A 25525-nucleotide genomic window follows, 5' to 3' on the forward strand; every position below is an offset into this window, starting at 1 on the left:
TTTGCTGGGCTGTTTCCCAGGTCACTTAAGCTGGATCTGAGTCTCTGTGTCCCTCCCAAGAGAAGAGGGGCATTGTGATTGTGGCATGTTGGATGGCTTAGGAGTGCTCTTGGGATTTGATGGGCCTTATCTTGTTTGTTGAAACAGCTGGTTGTCTGTGGTTGGGCTTTCCACAAGGATGTACTGTAAGGCTCACAGCTTCTCCTGTGAAGGCCGCTCTGCTTCTTAATTCCCTTACTCAGGTAAAGATGAGAGCCCATGATATAATAAAGAGGAGGCATTGGATTTATGGAATGTGTAGCACAGCACTGGCTTCCCCAGTGTCTACTCTGGACTACCAATGCCCTCATGGCTCTCAGAACCACTCTGGGGTGAACATGAGCAGCAGTAAGCAAGTCTGATTGTAGGACAGCCCCAGACCAAACTCTGGTGCTTCCTGACCATTCCACTGCGTTTGGCATAGAACTCCTTCCCCCTGCCCAACTAGGCAAGAATTGCTTCTGGAAGCCTTAATCTAATCTTGAGTTTCCTTAGTCTAAAATAAAATCCAGGGATGTAAATTCAGGCACCTAAAAGAAAATGCCACAACCATGGGCATAGACAGGATTTTTTTTGGGGGGGGCAGGCTTTTGTTAGGGGGGGCAGAACCTCATATTTGTATTGATTTAGGGGGAGCAGCTGCCCCTCTGCCCCGCCCCCCCGCTACACCCATGGCCATAACAACATGCCTGGGTAAAATTCCCTTAGTGTTCCTTAGATTCTGAAAAAACCCTTAAAGGGCTCTCCTTCAGCTGAGCAGACAGACAGGCCTTTGCCCAAATGAAGGCTAGAGGAAGCCTGGGAGAAAAGAAGCCTTGAGTGCTTTTTGTGTATATATGGTTGCATTTTCCTAGGATTGTGGAAGAGCTTGGCATTTGGCAGTGGGCATCCAGGCCCTTGGATGGGTCTCCTACCTTGCCCCAGGCAAGGAGCAGTGCCCTCCCCAGAGCTTGACCTCTTCCCAAGCAGCTCCTCCCCTGTGTGTGGCCCTTAGTTACCTTCTTCTCCTCCCTTCTCCATACCTGGAGCAACGTGAGAGGTTTCTTACTGCCCACCCCAAACCCCACCAAGCTGTATTTCATGTGTGAGTTTTGATCATTCATCTTCCGCTCTCGATGGTAGCCTGATTAGTAGCTTCTGGATTACAGAATGTATTGAGAAAGTTGTGAATGTCACACCAGTTGGGATGCTCTTGAGGGACTCTTAATAAGTCGTGTGTCCATTTGTCACCAGCTCCTACTGAAGGTGGCCTTTTAGGTAAGAGAGGGTGCAGACATCCTGTCCCTCTTATTTGGAACAATTTCCCAGTATTGGGCTTCCTTCCCCTTTGTTCTCCCAGTGAGAAAACTCAAAAGATCATGTTTGGAGTTCTGTCTGGAGCACCACAGTTCAGAAAGGATACGAACTTGCAAATGGATGCAAATCCATTGAAGAGAGAGGAAAAGACGATTAAGGGGAGGGGAGACTAAGTACTTAAAAGGATTTGAGATTTCCAAGCTTGTATAATGTGTTCCATTCACAGAATTTCAGGGCTTGAGTGCTTGATGGTGAAAGTTCTCCCCCCACCTTTTCCCTTTTTTCCCTTTTTTGCTCTCAGACCCTGCAGAATCCATCCCAACCATCCTAGATGGCTTCCAGTCCCGGGAAGCAAAGGCAGGTCAGCTGGTGGAACTTCCATGCATAGCCTCTGGCTACCCTAACCCAGCCATCCGATGGATCAAGGGTGGTCGGCCACTGCCTGCTGACAGTCGATGGACCAAACGTGTCACTGGGCTGACGATCAGTGACCTGCGAGTAGAGGACAGCGGGACGTACATCTGTGAAGTCACAAATACCTTTGGGTCTGCTGAGGTCACCGGGACCCTCACAGTGATAGGTAGGTGGAGGAAGAGCTGGATCTGCAAGCTTCCCATTGAGGCATCAGGTTGTTGGCCCCTGTGAGAACAGAGCACTGGATGAGATGTGCCCTCCTCTGGTCTGATCTACCTTAAAAGATATTCTTATGTACTCCTGTCTGAACAATGACACACCTTATATTTCATAAGATGGGAAGCATGTGGGAGCTGTGTTCATGTAGTTCAGTTTCACTCTACTCCAGGGTACAAGGCCAGTGGTATGGTGCCGCCTTCTCTTGCAGGCATTGCCAAGCTGGCAGGAGGCAGCCCTGGCCTAGGAAAGAAGGTTGCAGGCATCATCCATGGGATCTCAGTGCATGGAAGCTCCTTGCATGGATAAGAGTGACACAGCCCAGCACTGGGTTCTGGAGCCCAGTGCCTCGTTCCTTCCTACTCAAAGCCTGGGTGGTGGGAAGTTGTTCCCAGCAAACATTTGCTGCCACCCTCAGATTTCCCACTTTACTTATCTTGGGGGTGAGGGAAGGACTGGTCCTGCTTTATGCTGGGCTGCTTTTCTTTGTGCTTCCCCTTTCTCCCTCCCGCAATACGCTTCTCTGAGCTGGGGCAGCCAGCGTTTTGCCCAAAAGAAGGGTTCTTTTCACTCTCTCTTTTTTTGCAAGAGAGGTTGCCATGTTCTTGAGCCCTCAACAGTTGCAAATGGAGTGGAGACAGGCAACCCTCTGAAGACCCACTCCCTCCCCTAGATTGGCTCCATGCCTGAGGAGATGAAGGGTCAGAGTTGAGGTGCAGCATGGTGATGTGCTGTGCAAGGAAGTGGTGTTTGCTCCAAGCAGGTCTGTCACACCTTGTATGTCAGCCCTGGTGTGACAGCTCCTTTGTTCTCTAAGTTGACAACTCCTTCATAGCCTGGGAGGGAAACTGATACACCGAGAAGAAACTGCTGGCAGGAGGCGAGGCAGGGGGAGCACTGTGTGCACCTGCCTTATTACTCAGTGACATTTCTCTGCAGATGGGTGTGTGTGAGAGAGGAGCTTCTGTTTCTCAAGGGCACCCTCAACTTGCCATCTCCTTGCCTGCACTCCCCAATGGAAGGCCTTGGTTGCTCGGGGGCGAAAAATGAAGGCCACTCTGCCTTTCCATTGCTCAGGCAAATGGATGACAGGAAGAAGAGACTGTGGCTGGATGTGGGTCAGAGACAGGCATTGGGATTTCAAGGGGGCATTGCAATGAATCTCTCTCTGCCTTATGGGCTCTGAGCAGCATCGGCTCCCCTCCCCCTGGCCCTGCACCAAGGCAGCCCAGCGCCTTGCACCGCGCCCAGTGATCCCTAGCACCAAGCAATAAACGGCTGGTACTTGCCTTGAGGACTGCTGTCTTTTCAATCCTACCCTGTGTTGGTGTCTCTGTGAGCCTTTCATTGTGGTAAATGTTGGAGGGGTGGTGCTGTGGGCCATTAGTGGGATGGCCGCTTACTCTGCATGGTGTCGGCTAGCTGCTCTGAGCATGGACCCTGCTTTCCCCGCAGACCCTCTGCACGTCACCCTCACACCAAAGAAGCTGAAGACCGGCATCGGGAGCACCGTCATCCTCTCATGCACGCTCTTGGGCTCACCAGAATATACTCTCCGCTGGTATCGCAACACAGAGCTGGTGGCACCAGATGACTTCATCTCCATCCGGGGAATCAACAATGAAACGCTGCTCATCACAGCTGCCCAGAAGAGCCATTCAGGAGCCTATCAATGCTTTGCCAGCAGGAAGGCTCAAACTGCTCAGGACTTTGCCATCATTGTGCTGGAGGGTGAGTTTGGCTCCTTGGTGGTTTCAGTATCCTTGACATACTGGGGTGTGTGTGTGTGTGTGAGAGAGAGAATGAGAGCGGGCAAGCGGGCAAGGAGATTCTCTCCTGGCAGGTTGGCTGCCTGATTCCATGTTTTGCTGTGGATGAACATAGCAAAGTAGCTCCTAGGTAGGAAGTAGGAAGTGTTCTCAAGGCTACCAGCATGAGTTTGACCAAACTGCGGGAGGCAGTGGAAGACAGGAGTGCCTGGCGTGCTCTGGTCCATGGGGTCACGAAGAGTCGGACACGACTAAACGACTAAACAACAACAAGGAAGTTAAACTCCAACATATTCGAGTTAGCTTTCTTAGAAGTATTTAAGTCTCTTTCCTGCTCAGATTTCTGTTTAGATATATTGATTTAACCATGCTAATTTTATGTCTCCTACTGAAATTCTCTAAGGGTTTATAAGTATTTGGGGGGCATCATAGGGGTGCGCAACAAATACAGAAGGTGTGTAGAGAGTGGGCAGAGAGGAAGTTTTCTGCAGCTGCCACAACTAGGTCCAGCCAGTGAAGTGGAATGTCCAGAGATTTTGGGAAGAATCAAAAGGGAGGACTTATTCACACAGCAGGAGCATATAGCTAAACTTTGGCATTCATTTTTTTAAAAAAATGATATTTATTAAGCATTTTAAAATTACAAAAAAACAAAGAGACAAAGAAGAAAGAAAAACAAGGAAAAAGCAAACAGCAGTCAAACAATACAAATTAATAAACAACAACAACAACACATAACACATCAAAATCCAAAAAACAAAAATAAACCACAAACATTTAAAAACAGATCCAATATTCCCAAATCCTTAACTGTCATTGCCTTATTTCATCGACCTCCTCACACCTCCCTTTTTTGTATTCCAGTTATTAATTATCACAGCAAATCCTTCCCATTTTTCATAATATTCTGTCATTAAATTACCTTAATCTATTTTAACCTTATCTTACTATAAAAGACCCTAAAACTTAAAACTTAAATCTTATTTATACCAATTTCTCATAACCATAACATATTCTTGCATAGTTCTTTTTAACATTTCTGCTAAAGCCAAATAGTTTCGTTCCAACATTTTTCTAATACTCATTAATTTTACAAAACAATCCTAAATGAATTTTTTTTAAAAACTTTCTTCCAATCTTTTTCCAACGTCTCTTCCTCCTGGTCCCGGGTTTTGTCAGTCCTTTCTGTCCCATCCATCTAGTTCATTAACCTGGTAATCTTATGTCCGAGGCCCTTAAGTCTCTTCCATGTCCCTTCCGCAGATCTTCTTCATATTTATACCTGTACTTTACTTTGTCTCCTGGTCCTTTCACTCGTGTAAACTCCAACTTGACAGTATTTTTGTCCCTTCTCGACAGATCAGCTCCTTTTCCATAGTCCACACTGAACTCCATGTGGTATTTAAAAGCATGTTTCAAGGTCCCTCCAGAGTTGAGGACCCCCACAACCCAAAACTCCTCACGGCCCATTGCCAGACTTGAAAAGTCAAGACATCCCTGCATAGGGGGGTCTATCCAGCCCCCCATCTCCAAGCCCAACAAAACTCTATCTCTCCAAATCTGGCTTTTTCCAAGTTCATTTGTCAAATCCAACAACTCATGTTCCTGCTGGGCCGCAGCTCCCTCCATCTCTGCCACCCGAGGTCCAACAACAACCTCTTCCCTCATCTGATCTGTCAGAGCACACTCCTGAGTTGATTCCTGGGTGGGTTCTATATAGATACCCACTACCTGTCCAAAATTTCTAATCGCAACAGTCATCAAATCCGTCTTCTCATGTAACTGTTCCAATAAAGCACTTGTCTTGCGGAAAGCACACACCAGAGCCTCTGAATACATTGTTATGCAAGGTCAGAAGTCTGTTCCCACGATCTTAATCTGTTTGCAGCTGCGAAGCTCCCCAGTTCAAGTTTAATAATAGTTTCACAAGCTCCCTCTAGGGGAAGAACTTCTATTTGTATCAATCTCTTTTCTTTTCTTTTCTTTTTTTTTAAACAGCAGATCTAACAACAAAGTTTCCTTTTTCAGATATTTTGTCAGTATTTGTTCCTTTAAAATGCGAAAGAGAACAATGGAATCACTATGTTTCTCTTCTTTTAACTGTCTGTCAAAAACATTTGTCTATAGTCAAGGAACTTCCCAAAAACGTCTGTCCTGACACCCCGCTCCCAGGTTCAAGATGGTGGAAAATTACTTTTCTTTACACTCTCTTCTGCAGGTTTAAACAATCCGGGAAAAATCCCCCCTCTTCTCCTGCTTCCGAAGGGGGTTCAGCAGTTTTAGATGATGAAAGTTGATCCTTTACAAACGATTTTCTAAACTCTAGCTTGCCATGTCTTTGCTTTAATCTATCTACAAGAAACGGAAGGCTGACTTCCTGTTTAGACCTTCCCGCTTCAGTGCCAAATTAAGAGGAATTTCTTAATCCAATTTTCCGTTCTACTCACAGATTGTTGTTTAAAGTCCAATTGTCCAAATTTGATCTGCTCACGGGTAGTTGTTTTTGTAACCAAATTGTCCCAGGAAAAAGGTAGCGCTCTCCGGTAACGGCTGTGCGGCTTCGCTCCACGGAAGAAGCAGTTGACTCTCAGTACCGCGCCACTAGCCCCTCTTCGCTTCGGAGCCCGTAATTGGGTTCCTTTACGAATTGGGGGGGGGGGCGTAAATGGTGCCCGCCGAGTCCCATGGTCATAGGCTTCATCCGCCTGTGATTTTTTAAAGGGTCCCCGCTTCGCCGTAGCGGAACAGACCCGTTTTCCGTGGAGCCAGTCCCTCCGGATCAGAGGGAATCCGCCATTACCGATGGCGCCACCCCGGAAGTAAACTTTGGCATTCATTGTCATGAGATGTGGTGGGGGCCACAGGCTTAGATGATTATAAAGGGGCTGTTAGGCATGGAAGAAACTTGGAGGTCTGTCACTTGCTACTACAGTCATACCTCGGGATAAATACGCTTCAGGTTGAGCGCTTTCAGGTTGCGCTCCGCAGCGACCCGGAAGTAATGGAGCACGTTACTTCCAGGTTTCGCTGCTCGCGCATGCACAGACAGTCAAAATGACATCACGCGCATGCGCGGAAGCGGTGAAACGCGACCCACGCACCTGCAGACACGCTGTCACATCTTACGTTCTGTTCGGGATGCGAACGGGGCTGTGGAACGGATCCCGTTCACATCCCGAGGTACCACTGTAGTCCTCAAGTTGATAGGCACCCTCTTTCAGAGGTTGTGTTTGATGGTGGTTGACCTGGAGCAACAGTTAGAGAGGTCTATTGCATTCAAACTCTGCTTGCAAGCTTCCTGATGGCCACTGGACTAGGTGGTCCCCCTTAGGTCCAATCCAGCAGTACAGCTGCTTGTATGTTCTTATAGCTATGGAGTGCTAGAAGAAGGCAGCCAATCGGCAAGCAGGGCCTGTCCATTTCTGCAGCTGGCAGGTGATGTATAGGACATCGCTCCAGGAACTCCATAGCACACTTAGGAACATAGGAAGTTGTCCCATCTAACTCAGTATTGTCTACACTGCACTGACTTGTCAGTGTTTCTCCAGGGTTTCAGGCATGGGTCTCCCCCAGCCCTACCTTGAGATCCTGCCAGGGCTTAAATGTGGGACCTTCTGCATGCAAAACAGTGGCTCTAGCACTGAACTGCAATGCTTCCCCACTTCTCCTACTTGAGGCTCAAATGTAGGGAGGGGAAGAGATTGAGAATTCCCTGAGATATCCACTGCAAAATGTGGTGGCTGGAGCTCCCCCACAGGCCTTGGACAAGGTTGCAGGATTTGACCTACTCAACTTGGCTAGAAGGTTCAGAATTCTCCAGCTTTCCTGTCGCTGCAGATATATGGGTGGGAGGGGAAATGGGTGCTCAGACTTGCCCTTACCCCTTCATCTAAACTCCCTCCCCCTGTTGTGGGCCTCTCTTAGATGGGACCCCCCGGATCATCTCATCCTTCAGTGAAAAGGTGGTGAACCCAGGCGAACAGTTCTCCTTGATGTGCGCTGCCAAGGGGGCCCCTCCGCCCACGGTCACTTGGGCACTGGATGACGAGCCCATTCAGAGGGACGGCAGCCACCGCACCAACCAGTACACCATGTCTGATGGCACCACCGTCAGCCACATGAACGTGACAAGTCCGCAGATCAAGGATGGAGGGGTGTACCGTTGTGCCGCGCGGAACTCGGTGGGCAGCGCCGAATACCAAGCGCGAATAAACGTAAGAGGTGCCTGTCTACTTTTAAATATCAGAATAGGTTCTTCTTGCATTGGGTTTTGGTTCTGGTTTGGTAGAATGTCCCCTTTGTTCTTTGTGTCTCCCCACCCCCACCCCCACCCTTTTATTTTCTCTGCAGTGTTGTTTGGCAACAAGACAATCCAGCAGTTTACAGAGTAAAGTGTTGCTAGAGGATGGTGGAACTCCTGGCCACCAGGACAGTTTTGCAGGGATCCCAGCATATATATTGGTGATTTTATATTTTGACATGTTACAGGTGATGGAAGCTCCAGGAAGGCAAAGCGATCTAGAGAGATGGCAGGGAAAGCCCTAGATAGCCTAGGACAGGGTTCCTCAACCTCGGCCCTCCAGATGTTTTGAGACTACAATTCCCATAATCCCTGACCACTGGTCCTGCTAGCTAGGGATCATGGGAGTTGTAGGCCAAAAACATCTGGAGGGCCGAGGTTGAGGAAGTCTGACTTAGGACCAGATTACACAAAATGTTGCTGCCTCTGGCAAACACCCAAACCTTAACAGCCTCTTTGGAGGCCCTGATCCTGACCAGATGAAATGGAGCAGGTGACTACCAAGGAAAAGGCCTTTTTCACCTCTGATATGGATTAGCCTCCCCAGAGAGGCTTGCCTGGCACCTTCTCCATGGTCTTTTCAGTGTCAAGTGAAGACCTTTTTATTCATCAAGTATGTTTTAAAATGGACGCGGGTGGCGCTGTGGGTTAAACCACAGAGCCTAGGACTTGCCGATCAGAAGGTCGGCGGTTCGAATCCCTGCGACTGGGTGAGTTCCTGTTGCTCGGTCCCTGCTCCTGCCAACCTAGCAGTTCGAAAGCACGTCAAAGTGCAAGTAGATAAATAGGTACCGCTCCGGCGGGAAGGTAAATGGCATTTCCGTGCACTGCTCTGGTTCGCCAGAAGCGGCTTAGTCATGCTGGCCACATGACCCGGAAGCTGTACACCAGCTCCCTCGGCCAATAAAGCGAGATGAGCGCTGCAACCCCAGAGTCGGTCACGACTGGACCTAATGGTCAGGAGTCCTTTATGTTTTAAATCCAAGCTTTAAGTTGCTTTCTGCTACCTTTGTTGTAAGGAAGTTTTTTTGCTGACTTTTATTATTGATTTTAACTATTATTCAAAGTTTATTTAATATTACTTTGAAGGCAGCTAGAGAATATTTATTGATTGGCAGCTATATAAATTAAACAAAGTATCCTAAAAACACATTTAAAGGGCTCTGTAAGCACAGTGGCAGATTTCTTGGTCATTAAAGAACTCAACAGACACTGGTAATAAAAAAAAGAACTAATCAAAACCCAACTTTTCCTAACCAAGGCATTGCCTTGAGGGCATATCCTGGCATCCTCCACTGTGAGTTCTCCATATTCTACATAGAACTCAAGGTCACTTTGGGTAGAAAGGGCAGATTATACCCTTTCCAGCAACAAGTAAGATTCTATATGCTGGGAAAATAGGAGATCACTGTAAAAGAACATGTCCATATTATGCTGTGCATCCTGTTCTGTGGGCACTTGAGTCTCACAAGGGAAGCTGGTAGCAACTGATGAAGTCAAGTAATAATATGCCAGGAGAAACCAAGTCAATAAAGTCTAGTCACGATAGGGAGTCCAGGCATGGGATACAAGGGCAGATCAAGGCAGGAAAAGTCCACTTAGAAGCTTTCCTGTGCAGAGGGCAGAGGAAAACAAGACCTCTATTAGCTTCAGTTGAACCCTGCTGGTTGAAGGTCTCTCCTACTGAAATAGCGGTAGGAAGATATCCCACCAGGGAACCAAACCCTTGTGCTTGCTGAGAAGACGTGTAGTGTGGGTAGCTCCACCTCCCGAAAGTTGTTCCCCTATGAAGAAAGGTTGCAGCTTTCAGGACTTTTTAGTTTAGAGAAAAGGTGAGTGAGAAGTAACATGATAGAAGCTTATGCAATTATGCATTCCATGGACAAAGTGGATAAAGTTTGTACCCCTCTCTCTTAATGCTAGTACTCGTGATTCATCAAGAGAATCTGAATGTTGGAAGATTCAGTGCCTAGTTAAACTATAGAACTTGCTTCCTCAACAGGCTGTGATGGCCACCAATTTGGATGGCTTTAAAAGAGGATTAGACAAATTCATGGAAGATAGCTCTGTCTCCACGATCTGCCTCCACAGTCAAATACAATATGCTTCTAAATACCAGTTGCCAGACACTGCAGGAGGGGAGAGTTCTCTTGGGCTCAGGTTCTGCTTGCAGGTTTCCTACAGGCATCTGGTTGACCACTTTGAGGACAGGATGCTGGACCAGATGGGCCCTTGGCCTGATCCAGCGGCAGGCTCTTCTTATGTCCTTATGCAGTCTTGACTTCTGTAAGCCTGGAGGTATTGCTGTGGACTCATCCTCTGAGTCTGAGGATGGTGAAAGGGCCGAGTCCTTTGGCTGAAGGGGCCCTCAAGACGGAACTGAACGTTGCAAGGTATCAGGGTTGGGGCTGTGGCACTGTGTGGGTCTTTTTGCCCCATGGACTAGCAGGGCCCTCAGAAGATGTGTACAGGTTTAATGGAAAGTCATTTTGTGATGTTCTCCTCTCAGCCACCCAGGCTCCACCTTCTGCCAATTGCTGAGCAACCTTGCCTCCAGTTCTGTCTTCTGCGTGCAAAAGCCTTTTGCCTTTGGAATTCACCTAGCTTGCTCCTTTCCTCCCCCTCCTCCCTCTCTTTAGGCCCCCCCAGCATCCGTGCAATGAAGAACATTACAGCCGTGGCAGGAAGGGACACTTTCATCAACTGCAGGGTGATTGGCTACCCATATTATTCCATCAAATGGTACAAGGACTCACTGCTCCTGCCTGACAACCACCGGCAAGTGGTCTTTGAAAATGGCACTCTCAAGCTTATGGATGTCCAGAAGGGGATGGATGAAGGGGAGTACCTATGCAGTGTCCTCATTCAGCCACAGCTTTCAATCAGCCAGAGTGTCCATGTCACTGTGAAAGGTGAGTGGCTGGAGGCAGGAGCCACAGCAGGGCTGGTGGATCTCCAGCCCCCTCCCAGTGCTGTCCACATCCCTCTAGTCCAAGCAATGGCTCAGCCAGCTCCTGGAGAGTTGGACATGCTGTGGCTATGGTTGTGCCTTCTCTGCTGGTAGGCAGTCACAGCTGAAAGGATGGGATTCAAAACTAGGATCAGGTGTTGCTGTGCAGTTGCCTGGTCTAAGGGGAGCCTGAAGACAGCAGGACCTTGGCCAAGCCAAGTAGGATTCTCAGGCTCAGATGTTGGCTGTGGGGTGTTGGTCTTTTGAACCAGCTACCAAACCCTTCTCTGGCACTGGAGGGCTTTGAGAGGGAACTGCCTCCTCTCAGATGTAAGCAAGTGAAGACAGAGGCTTCTTCCAGGCTTTGCTGTTGGGTGTGTTCCAGGAGCTCAGCTGAATTGGAAACCGCAAACTATACAGCCCTGTTGAAAAGGCCTCACTCTTTAAGAGGGTTGGACTAGCACCTGGGAAAGCCAGATTCAGTTCCCCCGCAGCTGTGAAGCTTCCTGGGTGACTGTGATGGACCAGCCCATGTGTCTCAGGCCAGCGTAGTGATGGAAGAGATCCATGTTTGCCACACTGAGCTCCTTGGAAGGAAGGGTCAAAATCTGATAATAGATAAATAACAATGCCCCAGGCAATTTGCCTGGGCAACCTGGGCACACTAGGCTACACTGTTGATTCTGTTGCCCTCCTTTGCAACCCAGCCTGCTGAAGAGTCATCCCATCAGTCTCTACTCCAGTAGTCTTTGTGTTTGGCATGCCAGAGGCGCCTGTGTTGACCCATCCTCCCTGTGGTTCCTGTGACCTTGTGGTTCACTTCCTGCCACCAATATCTCCTCTGAGCTGCCCCAGGTTGGTGGAATGGGGATGGGAATGCAAGGAGCATCTTTGTCTCCCAGGGAAGAGGGACCCCCCTCTCTGATAAAGGCAAGTGAGCTGGGCAGAGAGGACCATGTGGGGTTTGTGTTCCTGCCCTGCCCACACATTAGTTCGGTTACTGGCCCAGGTGTACCTCCCCCCCCAAGGCTGTCGCCAGCCCTGGAGTATCCATTTCCCCTGACAAGCAGCGGAGCAGAATGTACAGTGTAAACATACCAGATTAAAACATCTAACCTTTGCTCAGAGCACCTTTGTTGGTGGTTTTCAGTGTGTAGCTCTTAAAAAAATAATCCTCTCTGTCTTCCAAGCACGCAGAACATCTTAAAAGCTTCTCCAGCCCATCAATTATTCAGCCCCATTCAGGGAGCCATCAGCCCTAATGAATTGCAGTAGTGGAGAATCCCGTCCTTTCCATCCCAGTGACTTGCTGAGATTGAGCTCCATCTCAGGCGCTGCCCTCTTTAAAGGTTCGCAAACAGGGTAGTTTGAGCGAGGTGGTCTGCTCTGTGTGGATGTTGCCTCCCTTTCCCATGTGCTGCTGCCCTGCTCAGTTTACGAAGGGTGCAAAGTGTCCTGGAGACAGGCAGGAGGCTGCATGGGTTGGGGGTGGGCTGGGGAGATCACTGGTTGCTGTGAGAACTTTCTGCTGCTGCAGCAGCATGGCTTAACTCTTACAAGCCCTCTCTTGCTTAGGATGGTGCTTCTGCTGGACCCAGAGATGGCTCTGACAGCTCCTTCAGCTTGTCTGGATGTGTGTGTGTGGGAGGTGGTAGTGGGAGTATTGGGGCTTTCCCTATTCCTTTGTCTTGATGCCAGCAGACCTTGATGCCTGTGCTTACACACTGGAAAACCAGCCAAGATGTTCTTGGGGTTTTTTATTTAAAAAATAAATAAAATCCCCCCAGCGCTCCCCCTCTAGTTTTCCTCCAAGGAGCTTAGATTAGCTTACAAATGATTCTTCAGAGCCCGCCTCCCTTCACTACAGCAACTGGAGCCTCTTCTTTTCAGGGCGAGCTTTGTTGTCAGCAGGGTGGCACTCTGCAGTTTTGTTCTCAGAATCTTTGGGGTTTTTCCCCTGGTTGCAGAAGGCAGTTGAGGCATTGTCTTTTCTTGGACACTTGCTCCTGCTCTTCTTTCCCCATTGTAGGAAACTTTTCAGGCTGATCTTTACATAAGTGAGGATGGTGCTGAGCAAAGGCTTTGCTTGGAAGCCCGGAAGCCCCTTGCTCTGTGCGAACTGCTGCAAGGGTGCAAGGCTGTTCTGCAGGGAAGAGGGTTTTGTGGAAGGGGCAAAAGGACAAAGCACCCGGCTGCCTTCCTCTCTCCCAGATGGGAGAGCAGTGGAGGAAGTCCCTGCCTTTGGAACTAGGCAAGGGAGCAACCAGTATTCATTACTGGAGTAGCACAGGGATGAAAGAACCTCAGTTGGTAGGGGAGGCAGGACTGGTGAGAAAGCCCACACCCAAAGCTGGGAGGCTAACACAGCAGACATCTCTGTTTGTTTGGGCCCCTTAAAGATCAAGGGTGATTTACTGGCTGGCAGGGCTGAGTTGTAAATGTGGCATCTGCTGCCGAGGCTGCACTTAGGTCAGTAGCTGATCCTCAGCTCCTTCAATTCACTTGCTTTGCTGCTTGTTCAGGATGTCCCCCCCCCCCTTTAAGAGCAGCGAGAACTGTCCTTTGCTACTTCAGGAGATGGCTCACCTCACACCCCCTTTTGCCACCCCAGTCAGTGGGATGGGGATTCTGCCTATTTTTCTGAGGTAGGGCTTTAAATCTTTCTTGGTCCAATGACCATGAGGGCAGTGTCCCCAGCTTACTTTGAAGCTTTGGGCAGAATCACCAGTGGTCTCTGCTTGTCAGGAGTTGCCTTCCTACATTGCTTGAGTGCCTGCCATCAGTGTTTCTTTGGGGGAATCTAGTGCATTTAGTATTCCTAGGGGGCTACAGGGGCTCCCAACTGAGCCATTCTGGTCACTGGAGGAACCAGTTCCAAGTCCTTTTGCAATGGCATTAGTGGGAGTATTAAGGCTGCTGCAGAAGAGAATGAATTATCTTCCTGATGGGGTGTGAGGAAAGCCGACTGTTGCTCTGCAGATCTGATCTCTTTGCATGCCTGCTGCTCACCTGGCAAGAGTGTTCAAAGTGCTCGACGTTCTTTTATCTTGTTGAACCCCTTTCAAGTGGGTGAGTACTGCAGGCTGAAAGAGAAAAAAAGAGTTTGAGAGGAGTGATGAAGAGTTAGTGGAGTGCAAGAAACTAAGAGGCCACTCTGTGAACCAGGAGACACCTCCACCCACCCGTCCAAATATCTGTCCTGAGCTCACTGGGATGGTGGCCAAAAAGAGGCACTACTCACCACGACAGCCTTTATCACACTCCCCACCTTTAAAAAAACAAAACACACAGAAAGGAAATACATCCAGTTGACTTATAAATTCATCCCTTCTTCACATGGGGAGCTGAGGGTAAGGAATTCCTCAGGGCTTTGCAGAGTCTCCTGGGCCTAAGTTCTGTTCTCCTTGGAGCCTGAGCTGGACGACATCTCCTTTTTCTTGGCTTCCCAGTCGTTTGGGAACAGGTGTGATCAATGCGCTCCTCTCATTGGCAGTCCCGCCTCTCATCCAGCCCTTCGAATTCCCTCCGGCCTCCATCGGCCAGCTCCTGTACATCCCATGCGTGGTCTCCTCGGGTGACATGCCCATCCGCATCACGTGGAGGAAAGACGGGCAGGTGATCCTTTCCGGCTCCGGCGTCACCATCGAGAGCAAGGAGTTCATGAGCTCCCTGCAGATCTCCAGCGTCTCCCTCAAGCACAACGGCAACTACACTTGCATTGCCACCAACGATGCTGCCACCGTCAGCCGTGAGCGGCAGCTCATTGTTCGAGGTGAGTAGCTGGCCCCTGGGCTTTGATGTGCTGAGGTTCAGGAGCCACTGGCAGAATTGCCCAGTGCGGGGTGATCGTCACTCTTTGGCTGTGCTCCCCATCTGATCTCAAAAGTGAGTGGAGAAAATGTCCTGTGGAAAGCTGTGAGGGCCATACAAAGTGCCAGTTGGGGTGGGAAAACTGGCTTCGTGAACTGAGTGGAAGGTGGTGGTTTAAGTCCCCTAGTAAAGGAAAGAAAAGTCCAGTTCTGTGGTGCAGGAGAGGAGCAAAGGTGCATCATGAGGCTTCTCTGCCCACAAAGGCAGACAGAACTATCAGGCAGCTGGAGCACCTGCCCTGTATGGAAGAGCTTCAGCATTTGGGGCTTTGAAATTTAGGAAAAGGTGACCCAATAGAGCTTTATGGAAAGTGGGAGGAGTTTTCCTTCAGTCTGGCCCATCCAGTGAAATCAATTGGAGTAGAGGGGGCAGAAGTGGGAGATGAGCTCAGGAAGTTTCCCTTGCCTTATTCCAGGCCAGGCTCTTTGTCCATCTAGCTCAGCTTGTTCCGCTCTGGCTGGCAGCAGTGGCTCTCCAGGATGGTCTCAGGCAGTGAGGGCAGTCTTCCTCAGAACCTGCTGCTAATGTGAACCTTTTAATTGGGAATAAGTACTTCCTCACAATTGATCTATGCAGCTCGCTGCCCCAGAGGTGATGGCCACTAGCCACTCGTTTAGACAATTTTAAAAGGGGATTAGACAACTCATGGAGGAGAAGGAAGGAAGGCGGGCGGGTGGGTCTGTCAGCAGCTGTTAGTCATGATGGCTGCATGGAACCTGCTGGGCCAGAGGCAGCAGGCCCCTGAATGCCACTCGCTGGGGGCTGAACTGTGCTTGTGTGCGCACATGTGAGCCTCTGCTTCCTCCAAGTCCTGCTTGAGGGTTTTCTGTCAGTGTCTGGTTGGCCACTGTGGGGAACAGGATATGCTCTCTTTACATTCTTCTGAGGGCAAACGACTCCCAAAGGGCACAGAAGCACAACCCTTGGTGCCCCAGACATGCACTGCCTTCATAAGCCAGGCCATTCCCTGCCACTGCCTGAAGAGCTGGGAGTGTCGATTTCTCAAGGGGGAACCATCATAGTCATCTTTTGGTAGCTCCTTAGTGAATAACAGATGTCCGAAGCAGAAAGAGAGGGGGCATTTAACAGAGGGGGGAAGCTAGGAGAGCCATCTTGCACCCTTGCTTGCACAACTGCTGCACAAGAGCCCTGCAGTGTTGACCAGTGGCATCTTAACTATCTGGTAATTGCTGCCTTCACTCCCTGTCAAGTTTACAGCACCCAAATGGGAGGGAAACCTGCTCAAGGGTACTTGGGATCCTGAGACAACACACTCGATGTTTCCCAGCCAGATCCTGTCAGTTTACTCAGGGAGCAAAGCTAGCAGTCAGAGCATGTTCTCTGTCTGTCTCTCTCTCTCTCCACCTTCACCTCCCCACCCTGCAAGAGACCAGAGCAGCCTGTTGTTCTTTAACAACTCCAACGTTACACTCCCGTAGCATTAATCAAATGACACAGGCACATGAGGGATAACCAGAATCCTAGAGGCTGGGAAAACACACTTCAGACCCCAACAGCCCACCTATATGAGATTTACTGAGAACAGAAGGAAAGGAAGAAGACAAGTGGACAAAGCAGAATGAAAATAAAATGTGCTCTTTTAGTTTGAATCTAGTTATTTGCAAAAAGGCTTCTTGTCTCCTCATGCATCACACAGCATAGTTGGTCAGTTTCAGGTTTTCTGATGGTCAGTGATGGAGGATGGAATGTGAGGGACAAAAAGCTACACAACAATTCTCGTTTTTAAGGTTTGAGCGGCACCTGACTCTTTTCAATCAATCAGAGTGCATGTCATGTTCATCAGATAAAGCGGATTAACACATCTGGGGATAGGGGACATGGCTGACACCCCTGCAACTAGCAGATATGGATATTGCTGGTGTAAATCATCAGGATTTCTCAAATTTTTTGCCAGATGAACTTTTTCTGGGCTTGTAAATTCAGGATCTGGGTTGGGATACCTGCTTGCTTTGCTCAGCATTGATGGAGGGCAGGAGAACAGATCTTTTTCTCCACAGGGGGCATTGCAAATTGAAGCCTGGTGACCCAGAGAGAAGCATTCCCCCACTACTGTTTGCTAGCCAGAATATTGTGAGGCCTTTGTCAAGTGCTTGGCTGAAATCAAGATAAATTATGTCCATGACATTCCTACCATCCACTAAGCTAGTAACCCAGTCAAAAACAGGTTAGAGTAACTTGACAAACCATGCTGGCTTTTCTGTACAGTGGTACCTCTGGTTACATACGCTTCAGGTTACAGACTCCGCTAACCCAGAAATAGTACCTCGGATTAAGAACTTTGCTTCAGGATGAGAACAGAAATTGTGCTCCAGTGGCGCGGCAGCAGCGGGAGGCCCCATTAGCTAAAGTGGTGCTTCAGGTTAAGAACAGTTTCAGGTTAAGAACGGGCCTCTGGAACGAATTAACTACTTAACCTGAGGTACCACTGTATTTCATTTTTAAAGGCAAGCCACCTACAGCTTGCTAGAGAAGAAGCTTCAGGTTGGCCACTGTGAGAGCAGAGCATTGGACAAGATTGGCTCCTCTTGGACCAGTCGAGCTACAGCCAGGCTCTTCTGATGTTCTTACCTATCGTGCTTCGGAAACTCTGGTTCTACCCTCCCATATCCAAGCACACGACAACAGTTTTTTGGCGACTCTGTGGCTTATTCCTCCACACTTCTGTAGAGGTGCCTCTTGCTGTACATGCACACATATATGTGCCAACTAAAGAGGAGAGTGGAGTATTGTGTGATGTCTTCTTCACAATAACTTTCTAACCTCTTAGATGCTTTTGGATTCTTCTGGTGTTTTTCAAAATTGAAAGCTTAAGGTCACCCAGGTGTTGAGTTCTGCAAAAGCAGAAAAGGCATTTCTCAAGAGGTGCTTACATCTTGTCTTTCAGACCAGTTAGGAGCTTTGAGGGCATGGGACTAGGGTGTGTGTGCATGTGGAAAGGAAAAGAAAAGAAAGACATGTCAGCAGTGGGTGGTGAGCTTGCTGTTCCTGGTGGTACTTATCTTTGGCACTCCTTCTCCACAGTCCCTCCTCGCTTTGTTGTCCAACCCAACAATCAGGATGGAATCTATGGCAAAGCAGGGGTGCTGAACTGCTCTGTGGATGGATATCCCCCTCCCAAAGTCATGTGGAAACATGCTAAAGGTATGTTGCTGGATATTTCCTTGCGATATTGCCCCCATGCATTCTCCCTTCAGGTTTGCTAATGGGAAGCCTGTACTGGTGGGGATGGAAACCATCCTTGCAACACATCTTCTCTAGGGGTTGCTCTCAGGTATAGCAGCTGCTATGTGCAAGGGACAGAGGGGTGTTCAACTCTGCTCAATGTTGGACGTGTTTAAGGGCCAGTGAGAGAGATTGTGCAGGCTCTGCTAGGCACAGCACAGAGGATCTCCAGAGGACCCCATGGCATCTCTGGGTCAACCAAAAGCACTTACAGCATCTCTCACCCTTCTCTTTCCTCCCAGGCAGTGGGAACCCCCAGCAATACCACCCAGTCCCCCTCACCGGCCGCATCCAGATCCTGCCCAACAGCTCACTGCTCATTCGGCATGTTTTAGAAGAGGACATCGGCTATTACCTGTGCCAGGCCAGCAATGGAGTCGGTACAGACATCAGCAAGTCCATGTTCCTTACGGTGAAAAGTGAGTATGCCGGCTGGGCCTGTTCACCTGTCAGGGGTCTCAGTCCAAATAGATGCAGGTTTTCCGCAGGCCTTCTGCCTGGCCTTGGGCAGGACAGCCTGAGATCGCCTTCTCCCTCCATTGAAAATGGGTGCCAGTACTCTACCTTGGTGCCCATCAAGGGGCGAGGGCTGCTCCTGCCCCTGAGGTGCTGTGGAGGCATCTGATTAACGTAGGGCTCTGAAACTCCATCCCTGGTCTCCTGAGGGTCAGGCTGGCATCGGGCACTTCCTGCACTGTCTGGCAGTCCTGACTTCTCGAACCCAGGAAGCTCCTTGTACCCAGCCCTGTCCCTCCCACTGGCTCTTTGCTAAGTTTACCTGCTTCCCTCCACGTGAACCCTGCACTGCTGCCTCTGCCAATGTGCTCCGTCTGCTGGCAGCTGCCTCTGCCTCTCTGGCTGCGAGCCAAGGGCTTGTCGCGGTGGGCCCCGCGTGTCTTGGCAGATTGGCGGCCTCTATATCCTCTGATTGCCGCCTGTGTTTGCACTGTGAGCTCCTTTATCATCACTTGCGGAGCTTGAGCTCTCCTCTGTGGGCTCCCGGCAGTCGATGTGCAAGGAATGGAGCGCTGGATTGATTCCTGTTCCCTTGGGGACCTGATTCCCTCACACGATCAAAAAACACTTTGTCCTTAATAAAAGCAGGCAATCAATCTACATCGTGGTGGCGCAGAGAGGAGGCAGGGCAGCCGTCTTGCTAATTCCCCACACGGTGGCCTGGAAGTGTTGTTAAGCAACCTCGTTCGTGATCGGATTCTGCCTGGGCCACCCTCGGCAGAGTCAGCAGTTTCCAGCTTCTCTCAGAGCTGCTGTAGTGAAGATAGGAGGACCCAAAGGCTGGGGGAGGCCTCTTAGGTGCAGAAAGGGGTGTTGGGTTCAGGAATTGGCCCTTCAGCAGCAGTGGGGAAAATGCCATCCTGTGACAACAAGCTTCAGCTGCTTAATGAGGCTCTCTGGATAGCGGGCAGAGGGAGGTGAAGGCTGGTGTGCATGAAAAGCAGGGGCCGCAGCTCAGACAGGTCCCTAAACAGGTGACCTTTTGCATCTTTTACTTGGTAAAAGATCCAGGTCAGAAGTCAAGGAAGGGGAAGGAGTGGCCCTTGGCTTCTTAACCCCTTTCAGGGTCACTTACCAGGCAGAGGGGAAACATGGATGGGATTGCTGTAAATGAGAGGGCCAGGCCTTTGAGTGACCCTGTTGCTGGATTTCATTTGTTACATGTTCTCTGTCCTTTTTGCTGTTGCTTTTATCATTTAGGCACTGTGTGGTTTTATTGTACTGTTTTATGTTTTTCTCTGGACACGGCCTTGGGAGGGCTTTCCCTGAGAGCCATTGGATCTGAAGGCATCCAGGGCCATTTTGACTGGCCTTCCAGGTCTCTGGTCCGTAGGGCTGCTGCCACCCAGTTCACACTTCCCTTGTGAGCAGTGCCCTGCAGACTCTTCTCTCTTGGGCAAAGGCCCAGGCCCACCACTCCCTTGCTCAGGAGCTCCCCCTAGTCAGCAGGTGCACAAGGCAGGGTGTGCCTGGAGAGGTGCCCTCACTACTCTGTAAGCATAACTGATTGCTTCCATGCAATTTGAATTAATCTCATGCTTCAGGTGAAATGCAGCTAATCAGTGTAGACAAGAAGCTGAAATGGGTGCAATCAAATTAACATCACAGAGCTGGCACTTCAGAAAGCCCACCCTCTTCCCCTCCTTCCCCTTCCTCTGTTGCTGTTTCCATTTTCTTGCCGTTCCAGCCTGGGCTCAGGATGGAAGAACACCCAGAGCTGTGACAATTCCCTTTGTAGCCGCCTTATCTCAGCCCACCAAATGGGATCAGCCTCTTGTCTGCATCATGTTAACAAGGCACAGAAAGGAAGAGCTTGAAAGGAGAACAACGTTTTGCTTGGCGGGTGTGAAGGGAAGTGCTCTGGCGAGTGCCCTTTGCAGAGAGAGCTTTTACGGTGGGAATGGCCTGGTCCATTTCGGCCCGTGTTGCCTCATAATTGTTGGCATGGTTTCAAAATGGAAACCTCGCTGAGTGTGCTGCAAAACCCAACTCTCCTGGAAAGCAGACAAGTGAAGGGCTCCTTTCTGGGTGTTCATCCCTCTGTCCATTAACATGTGCAGCTCCCTACTGTAATAGTTGACCATAGTCTAGGGAATAATAATAATAATAATAATAATAATTTATTTATACCCCACCCATCTGACTGGGTTTCCTCAGCCACTCTGGGCGGCTTCCAACAGAATATTAAAATACAATAGTCTATTAAACATTAAAAGCTTCTCTAAACAGGGCTGCCTTCAGATGTCTTCTAAAAGTCTGATACAGTCGTACCTCGGGTTACATACGCTTCAGGTTACATACGCTTCAGATTACAGACTCCACTAACCCAAAAATAGTACCTCGGGTTAAGAACTTTGCTTCAGGATGAGAACAGAAATCGTGCTCCAGCAGCGCAGTGGCAGCAGGAGGCCCCATTAGCTAAAGTGGTACCTCAGGTTAAGAACAGTTTCAGGTTAAGAACGGACCTCCAGAACGAATTAAGTACTTAACCCGAGGTACCACTGTAGTTGTTTTTTCCTTTGACATCTGGTGGGAGGGTGTTCCACAGGGCAGGTGCCACTACTGAGAAGGCACCCTGCCTGGTTCCCTGTAACTTTGCTTCTTGCAGTGAGGGAACCACCAGAAGGCCCTCAGTGCTGGACCTCAGTGTCCGGTCAGAACCGTTTAGGGCTTTAAAGGTCACCACCAACACTTTGAATTGTGCTCGGAAACGTACTGGGAGCCAATGTAGGTCTTTCAAGACCAGTGTTATGTGGGATGTTCAGCAGCACCGAGGCCAACCTTCTCAATTTCCTCGGTGCCCAAAGGCATTCCTGCTTTATTGTCTGGGCAGTGTCTTGCTCGCCCTCCTCGTGCAAGTCACTAACTCAGAGACAGCTGTCTGTCACACAGTCTCTCTCTCTCTCTCTCTGGCGGCAGCTGCTGCTGCTGGTAGAACTACTGGAGATCTTACAAATTCAAAGTGTAACGTGAGTGGTAGACCTTAAGGCTATTCCTATAGGGAAGGAAAGGAGCTATAGCTGTGCCATTTGGAACTTGATGTTTGGGCAGCATGTCTGGCCAGGGGAGAAGAGACGGCTGTGGTGGATGTACTCTATAGTGAGCTCCTTTGCACCAGTCAGGCTGAAAGCAGTTATGTGTTCGGATTGCAGATGAGTCAGTTATTTGGGAGCATCGTAAGCACCCCACCCAAAGTAGTGGCTGATATGTGGTCCCCTTTGCTGCTCCACTGTTAAAAGACCGGAGCCAACCCATCATGCTACCATCTGCTTACCAAGCCAATTGGGTTTGGGAGGTGGGACATCCACCGAAGAGACAAGGGCAGGCGTCTTTCCCAAGGGAGGCTGCTGCTTCGGACCACTTGAAGTGTTGAACTGTTGTGAGGCCTAACTCCAAGGGGGAGTGGCTGTGGCCCTCAGGCAGATCCAAGCGGGGAGAGAGGTTTCTGCAAAAGGCTGGCCTGCCCCCTCCAGGTATGTCTGCCCACATAGGCTGCTTGCCAGGCTCCTCTCTCCTCCTCTGGCAGTGCTGAGGTGGCACTGTGGGCATCAGTCTGGAGCCTCAGAGCTTCTCAAGACCAGGAGGGATGAAGGGTGGCTTTGTCCTCTTCATGCCTCCATCCATCCAAATCAAGATGAGGGTTGGGGCAAGTAGACTTGGTTTCCAGCCCCAGCTTCTTGGACCCTGCCCAATCCATGCCAGATCTCGCCTGCACCTTAAATCACATCTCATTCTTCTCAGCGGGCAGTGCCTCTCTTGCCGTTACAAGCCTGGCGGGGGGCAGGAATGCCAGAGCCGTTCATGCTCCTGGTGGTTCCATGTGCTGTGGATTAAGTTGCTTCTGTTGACCTTTTCCCTTTCTGCCTTTTTTCTTAACAAAATTTAGAATATTTACATCTTGCCATTTTCTAAAGCTCTACCTGGATGCTACCCAGAGAAAAGGCAAAATGCAGACATTGTACAATGGGCAGTTAGCTTCTTTCAGGCTGAGGGCAACATTGATCCATGATCAACCTTCCCGGGGCCACTTGCCCAAAATGGCACTGCCAAAGTGTAAAAGTGAGTGTGGCTACTTATTTATAAAAGGGGTAAAAACACATTTTGATATAACAGAATCAGAGCAGAGGGCCAGCAGGAATGGCGACTTTTAAAAGGGGGAGGCAGGTTTGGGAGAGTTCTGGGGGACAAGAAAAAAGTAGTATTGCAGTGAAAGTACCTCTTGCACCAGTGAGTAATATATATTTAAATAAATAAATAAAATGGGCTGATTTGGAGGTGCTGGTGTGGGTGGGCACAAAATCCTGTTGGCATCACAATATTCCAGTGGAGACCTATGAGATCAGTCAGAGATAGATAGATAGATAGATAGATAGATAGATAGATAGATGATAGATATTTTTGATAAATAAAAAACCAAAATGGGAGACACTAAACTTGTTTTGTCTTCATGGCCACAAAACTCGTTTTGTCTTCATGGCATCACTGCAGGTAACCCATAGAAGCAGTAAAGATTTAAAGAACCACAAAGAACCTGCTAGGGGACCACATGCACCCTGCAGTTAGCCACTCCAGCTGTGGAAGCCAGCTAACCAAAAATTGTTTGTTAACATTTTGATTTTAAAACCCCCAGCAAGCATCACCAAAGCAGGAGCAAAGAAGCAATTACTCATCAGTAAAAGAACCAGGAGTCAGAGTAAAAGTGAAATGAATCATCCTATTAAAAGTGTGGGAAAACTAAAACCATTTGGTGCCTCCAAGTCATCCAGGTCTGTGGTCCAGGGTGGTGGTGGCCCCAAAGCAATAGCTGTATGGAGGCTGCCCACCATCCAGAGGACATTCTCCAGGTACCTGTCAGGAGCATTCTCCTCTGCCCATCAGTCCCAAAGGAATCCCTCCATTTCCCACCTTGATTCTGTTCCCTTGTGACTTTCACAGAGCCATTTTTATTTTCCCTTGTGTTCCTTGTGACACCCAGAGGCTGCTGCTTGTTTCTGTTCTCATAAACCAGCTGGTGGCTTTTCCCCCATTGCGAGAAGCTTCCTCCCCAACCCACCCCTTCTGGCTCCTCTGCACAGTCTGCGGCTGCATGCAGCATCTCCCTCTGCAGGCCCAGTTTTGTGTGGGGAGTTTCTGAGGCTGGGAGTCCATGCAGCTCCCCGATACGCCCTCCGCGGTGTCCACACGTCACTAACGGGAGTCGCCTGCAAGCCAAGCTTTCCCCGGCTGCTAATTGAATTCCATTGCTAGGGAAAGCAGAGGAGCCGTAGCTCATTAAACCCTCTTGTGCCCCATTAGAACAGTGTGTGTTGCCTTTGCGGATTGTCATTACCATATATTATGGCACTGTTTGTGTATGCCGTGCATTTTTAAATCTCTGCTCCCTGAGCCTGCTTGGCTGTGTGCTCGGCTCCCCACCCCAGTGCTCTTCGGCAAAGCAAGAGCCAGGAGCAAAAGCCACAATGGGGGCATTCGTGCGTGGCTGTGGTGCCTAGTGGGTAACTGCAAGTACATGGAGAAGCATCAGGGCAGCTCCAGCTGTGATGCTCCAGGCACTGGAAGGGCTGAAGCGGCCTTGTGGGCAGAGGAAGCCCCCCTGATGCTGATGCTGCACGAGCCGAGGGGGTGGGCAGCAGGGAGCCAATGGATGCAGCCCTCCCCAAAGCAGGCAGGAAAAAAGTGGGGCTGTGGGCTAGGAGGAGGAGGAGATGCTGCCTCACCCCCCACACCCACCACAGCAGCAGACTTTGGCCTGGCTTTCCATTCTCCTTGGATCTCCACTTTGCCTCTTTGCAGGTCAGGCCACTGAGGAGGAGGGCAGGAGGCTAGCCTGGGACGTATTCATTGATTTAGTGATCACTTGCCGCTTTTGGGGGGGCATAGCCCACCCAGCTATACAGTCATACCTCGGGTTGAAGTAGCTTTGGGGTGAGCATTTTTGGGTTGCGCTCCATGGCGACCCAGAAGTAACAGAGCACATTACTTCCGGGATTCACCGCTCACGCATGCGCAGATGGTCAAAATGACGTCACGCGCATGCGCGGAAGCAGCAAATCACGACCCGCGGACACGGGTTGTGTTCGCTTCAGGATGCGAATGGGACTCCGGAACGGATCCCGTTCATATCCAGAGGTACCACTGTACTAACACCCATGGAAATTAAATATCAAGAGCAGCAATACTTGGTTTATTTGTCAGTTTATACCCCACCTTTCTTCAGAGCAGCTCAAGGCGGAGTACATTGTTCTCCATCTATCCATTTCACCATCACAATCCCTTTGAGGAAGGATTGTCTTAGGGGACAAATTCGCCCCCAAGTCCTAATCTAGCACTCTGAACTACTACACTGCGCTGTCTATCTGACACCATGCCGTTACAGCAATCCATTGCAACTCTTTTAAAATGAAGCAAATGAAAAGCTGCACTTTCGGAGGCGCTCCCTGCTCCTGGGCTGCAGCCACCTCTCTCTGAACTCTCCTTTCCTCTTGGGCAGAAAGTTTCTGTAGCTGGCAGGCAGCATCCAGGTGGGTGCGCCTGGGAACCCCGGCATCGATTGGGTTGCCCGCCAGAGTGTGGCGTCCAGCCGAGCTCCGTCTTGATTAACTGGAGCAGGAGGGTCATTAAAGGCTCGTTACTCCAGGAGGTCTGCCAGGAACGCTGCTCCTCAGCAGAACCTTTCCAAGAGCGGGTGTGCTTGTTGATGTGCCGGCTGCAAGGAGCAGCTCCTTGGCAGCAGGGAAAGGATTCTGGAGGGAGGGAAGCTAAGCTAGAGAGGACCACCTCTCCTTTTTGCTCCTGCACAGGTGGTGGTGACCCATGTAGAAGAAGAAGAGCAATAAGGTGCTTCCTTCTGCTGAGTCAGACCATAGTGCCACCTAGTTCAGAAATGTCTGCACCAGGGGTGGGGAGCCCCCC

The 25525-nt window shown here is 49.7% G+C and overlaps 1 protein-coding gene across 2 annotated transcripts in view; it reads left to right on the plus strand.

The window, feature by feature from the left end:
- DSCAML1 (DS cell adhesion molecule like 1) overlaps positions 1-25525 on the plus strand; it is a 164121-nt gene that overhangs the window by 106561 nt on the left and 32035 nt on the right. The window contains exons 5-11 of one of the 2 annotated variants that reach the window (XM_080983894.1): positions 1637-1915; positions 3421-3696; positions 7659-7955; positions 10674-10946; positions 14478-14756; positions 17897-18016; positions 18340-18516. In XM_080983894.1, coding sequence (XP_080840020.1) covers positions 1637-1915; positions 3421-3696; positions 7659-7955; positions 10674-10946; positions 14478-14756; positions 17897-18016; positions 18340-18516 — 1701 coding nt within the window. Of the gene's footprint in view, positions 1-1636; positions 1916-3420; positions 3697-7658; positions 7956-10673; positions 10947-14477; positions 14757-17896; positions 18017-18339; positions 18517-25525 lie in introns of those variants that run through there. The other variant, XM_080983895.1, reaches the window with a different exon arrangement.

This window comes from Podarcis pityusensis (genome assembly GCF_964106645.2).
Source record: "Podarcis pityusensis genome assembly, chromosome: 15".
Taxonomy (NCBI): domain Eukaryota; kingdom Metazoa; phylum Chordata; class Lepidosauria; order Squamata; family Lacertidae; genus Podarcis; species Podarcis pityusensis.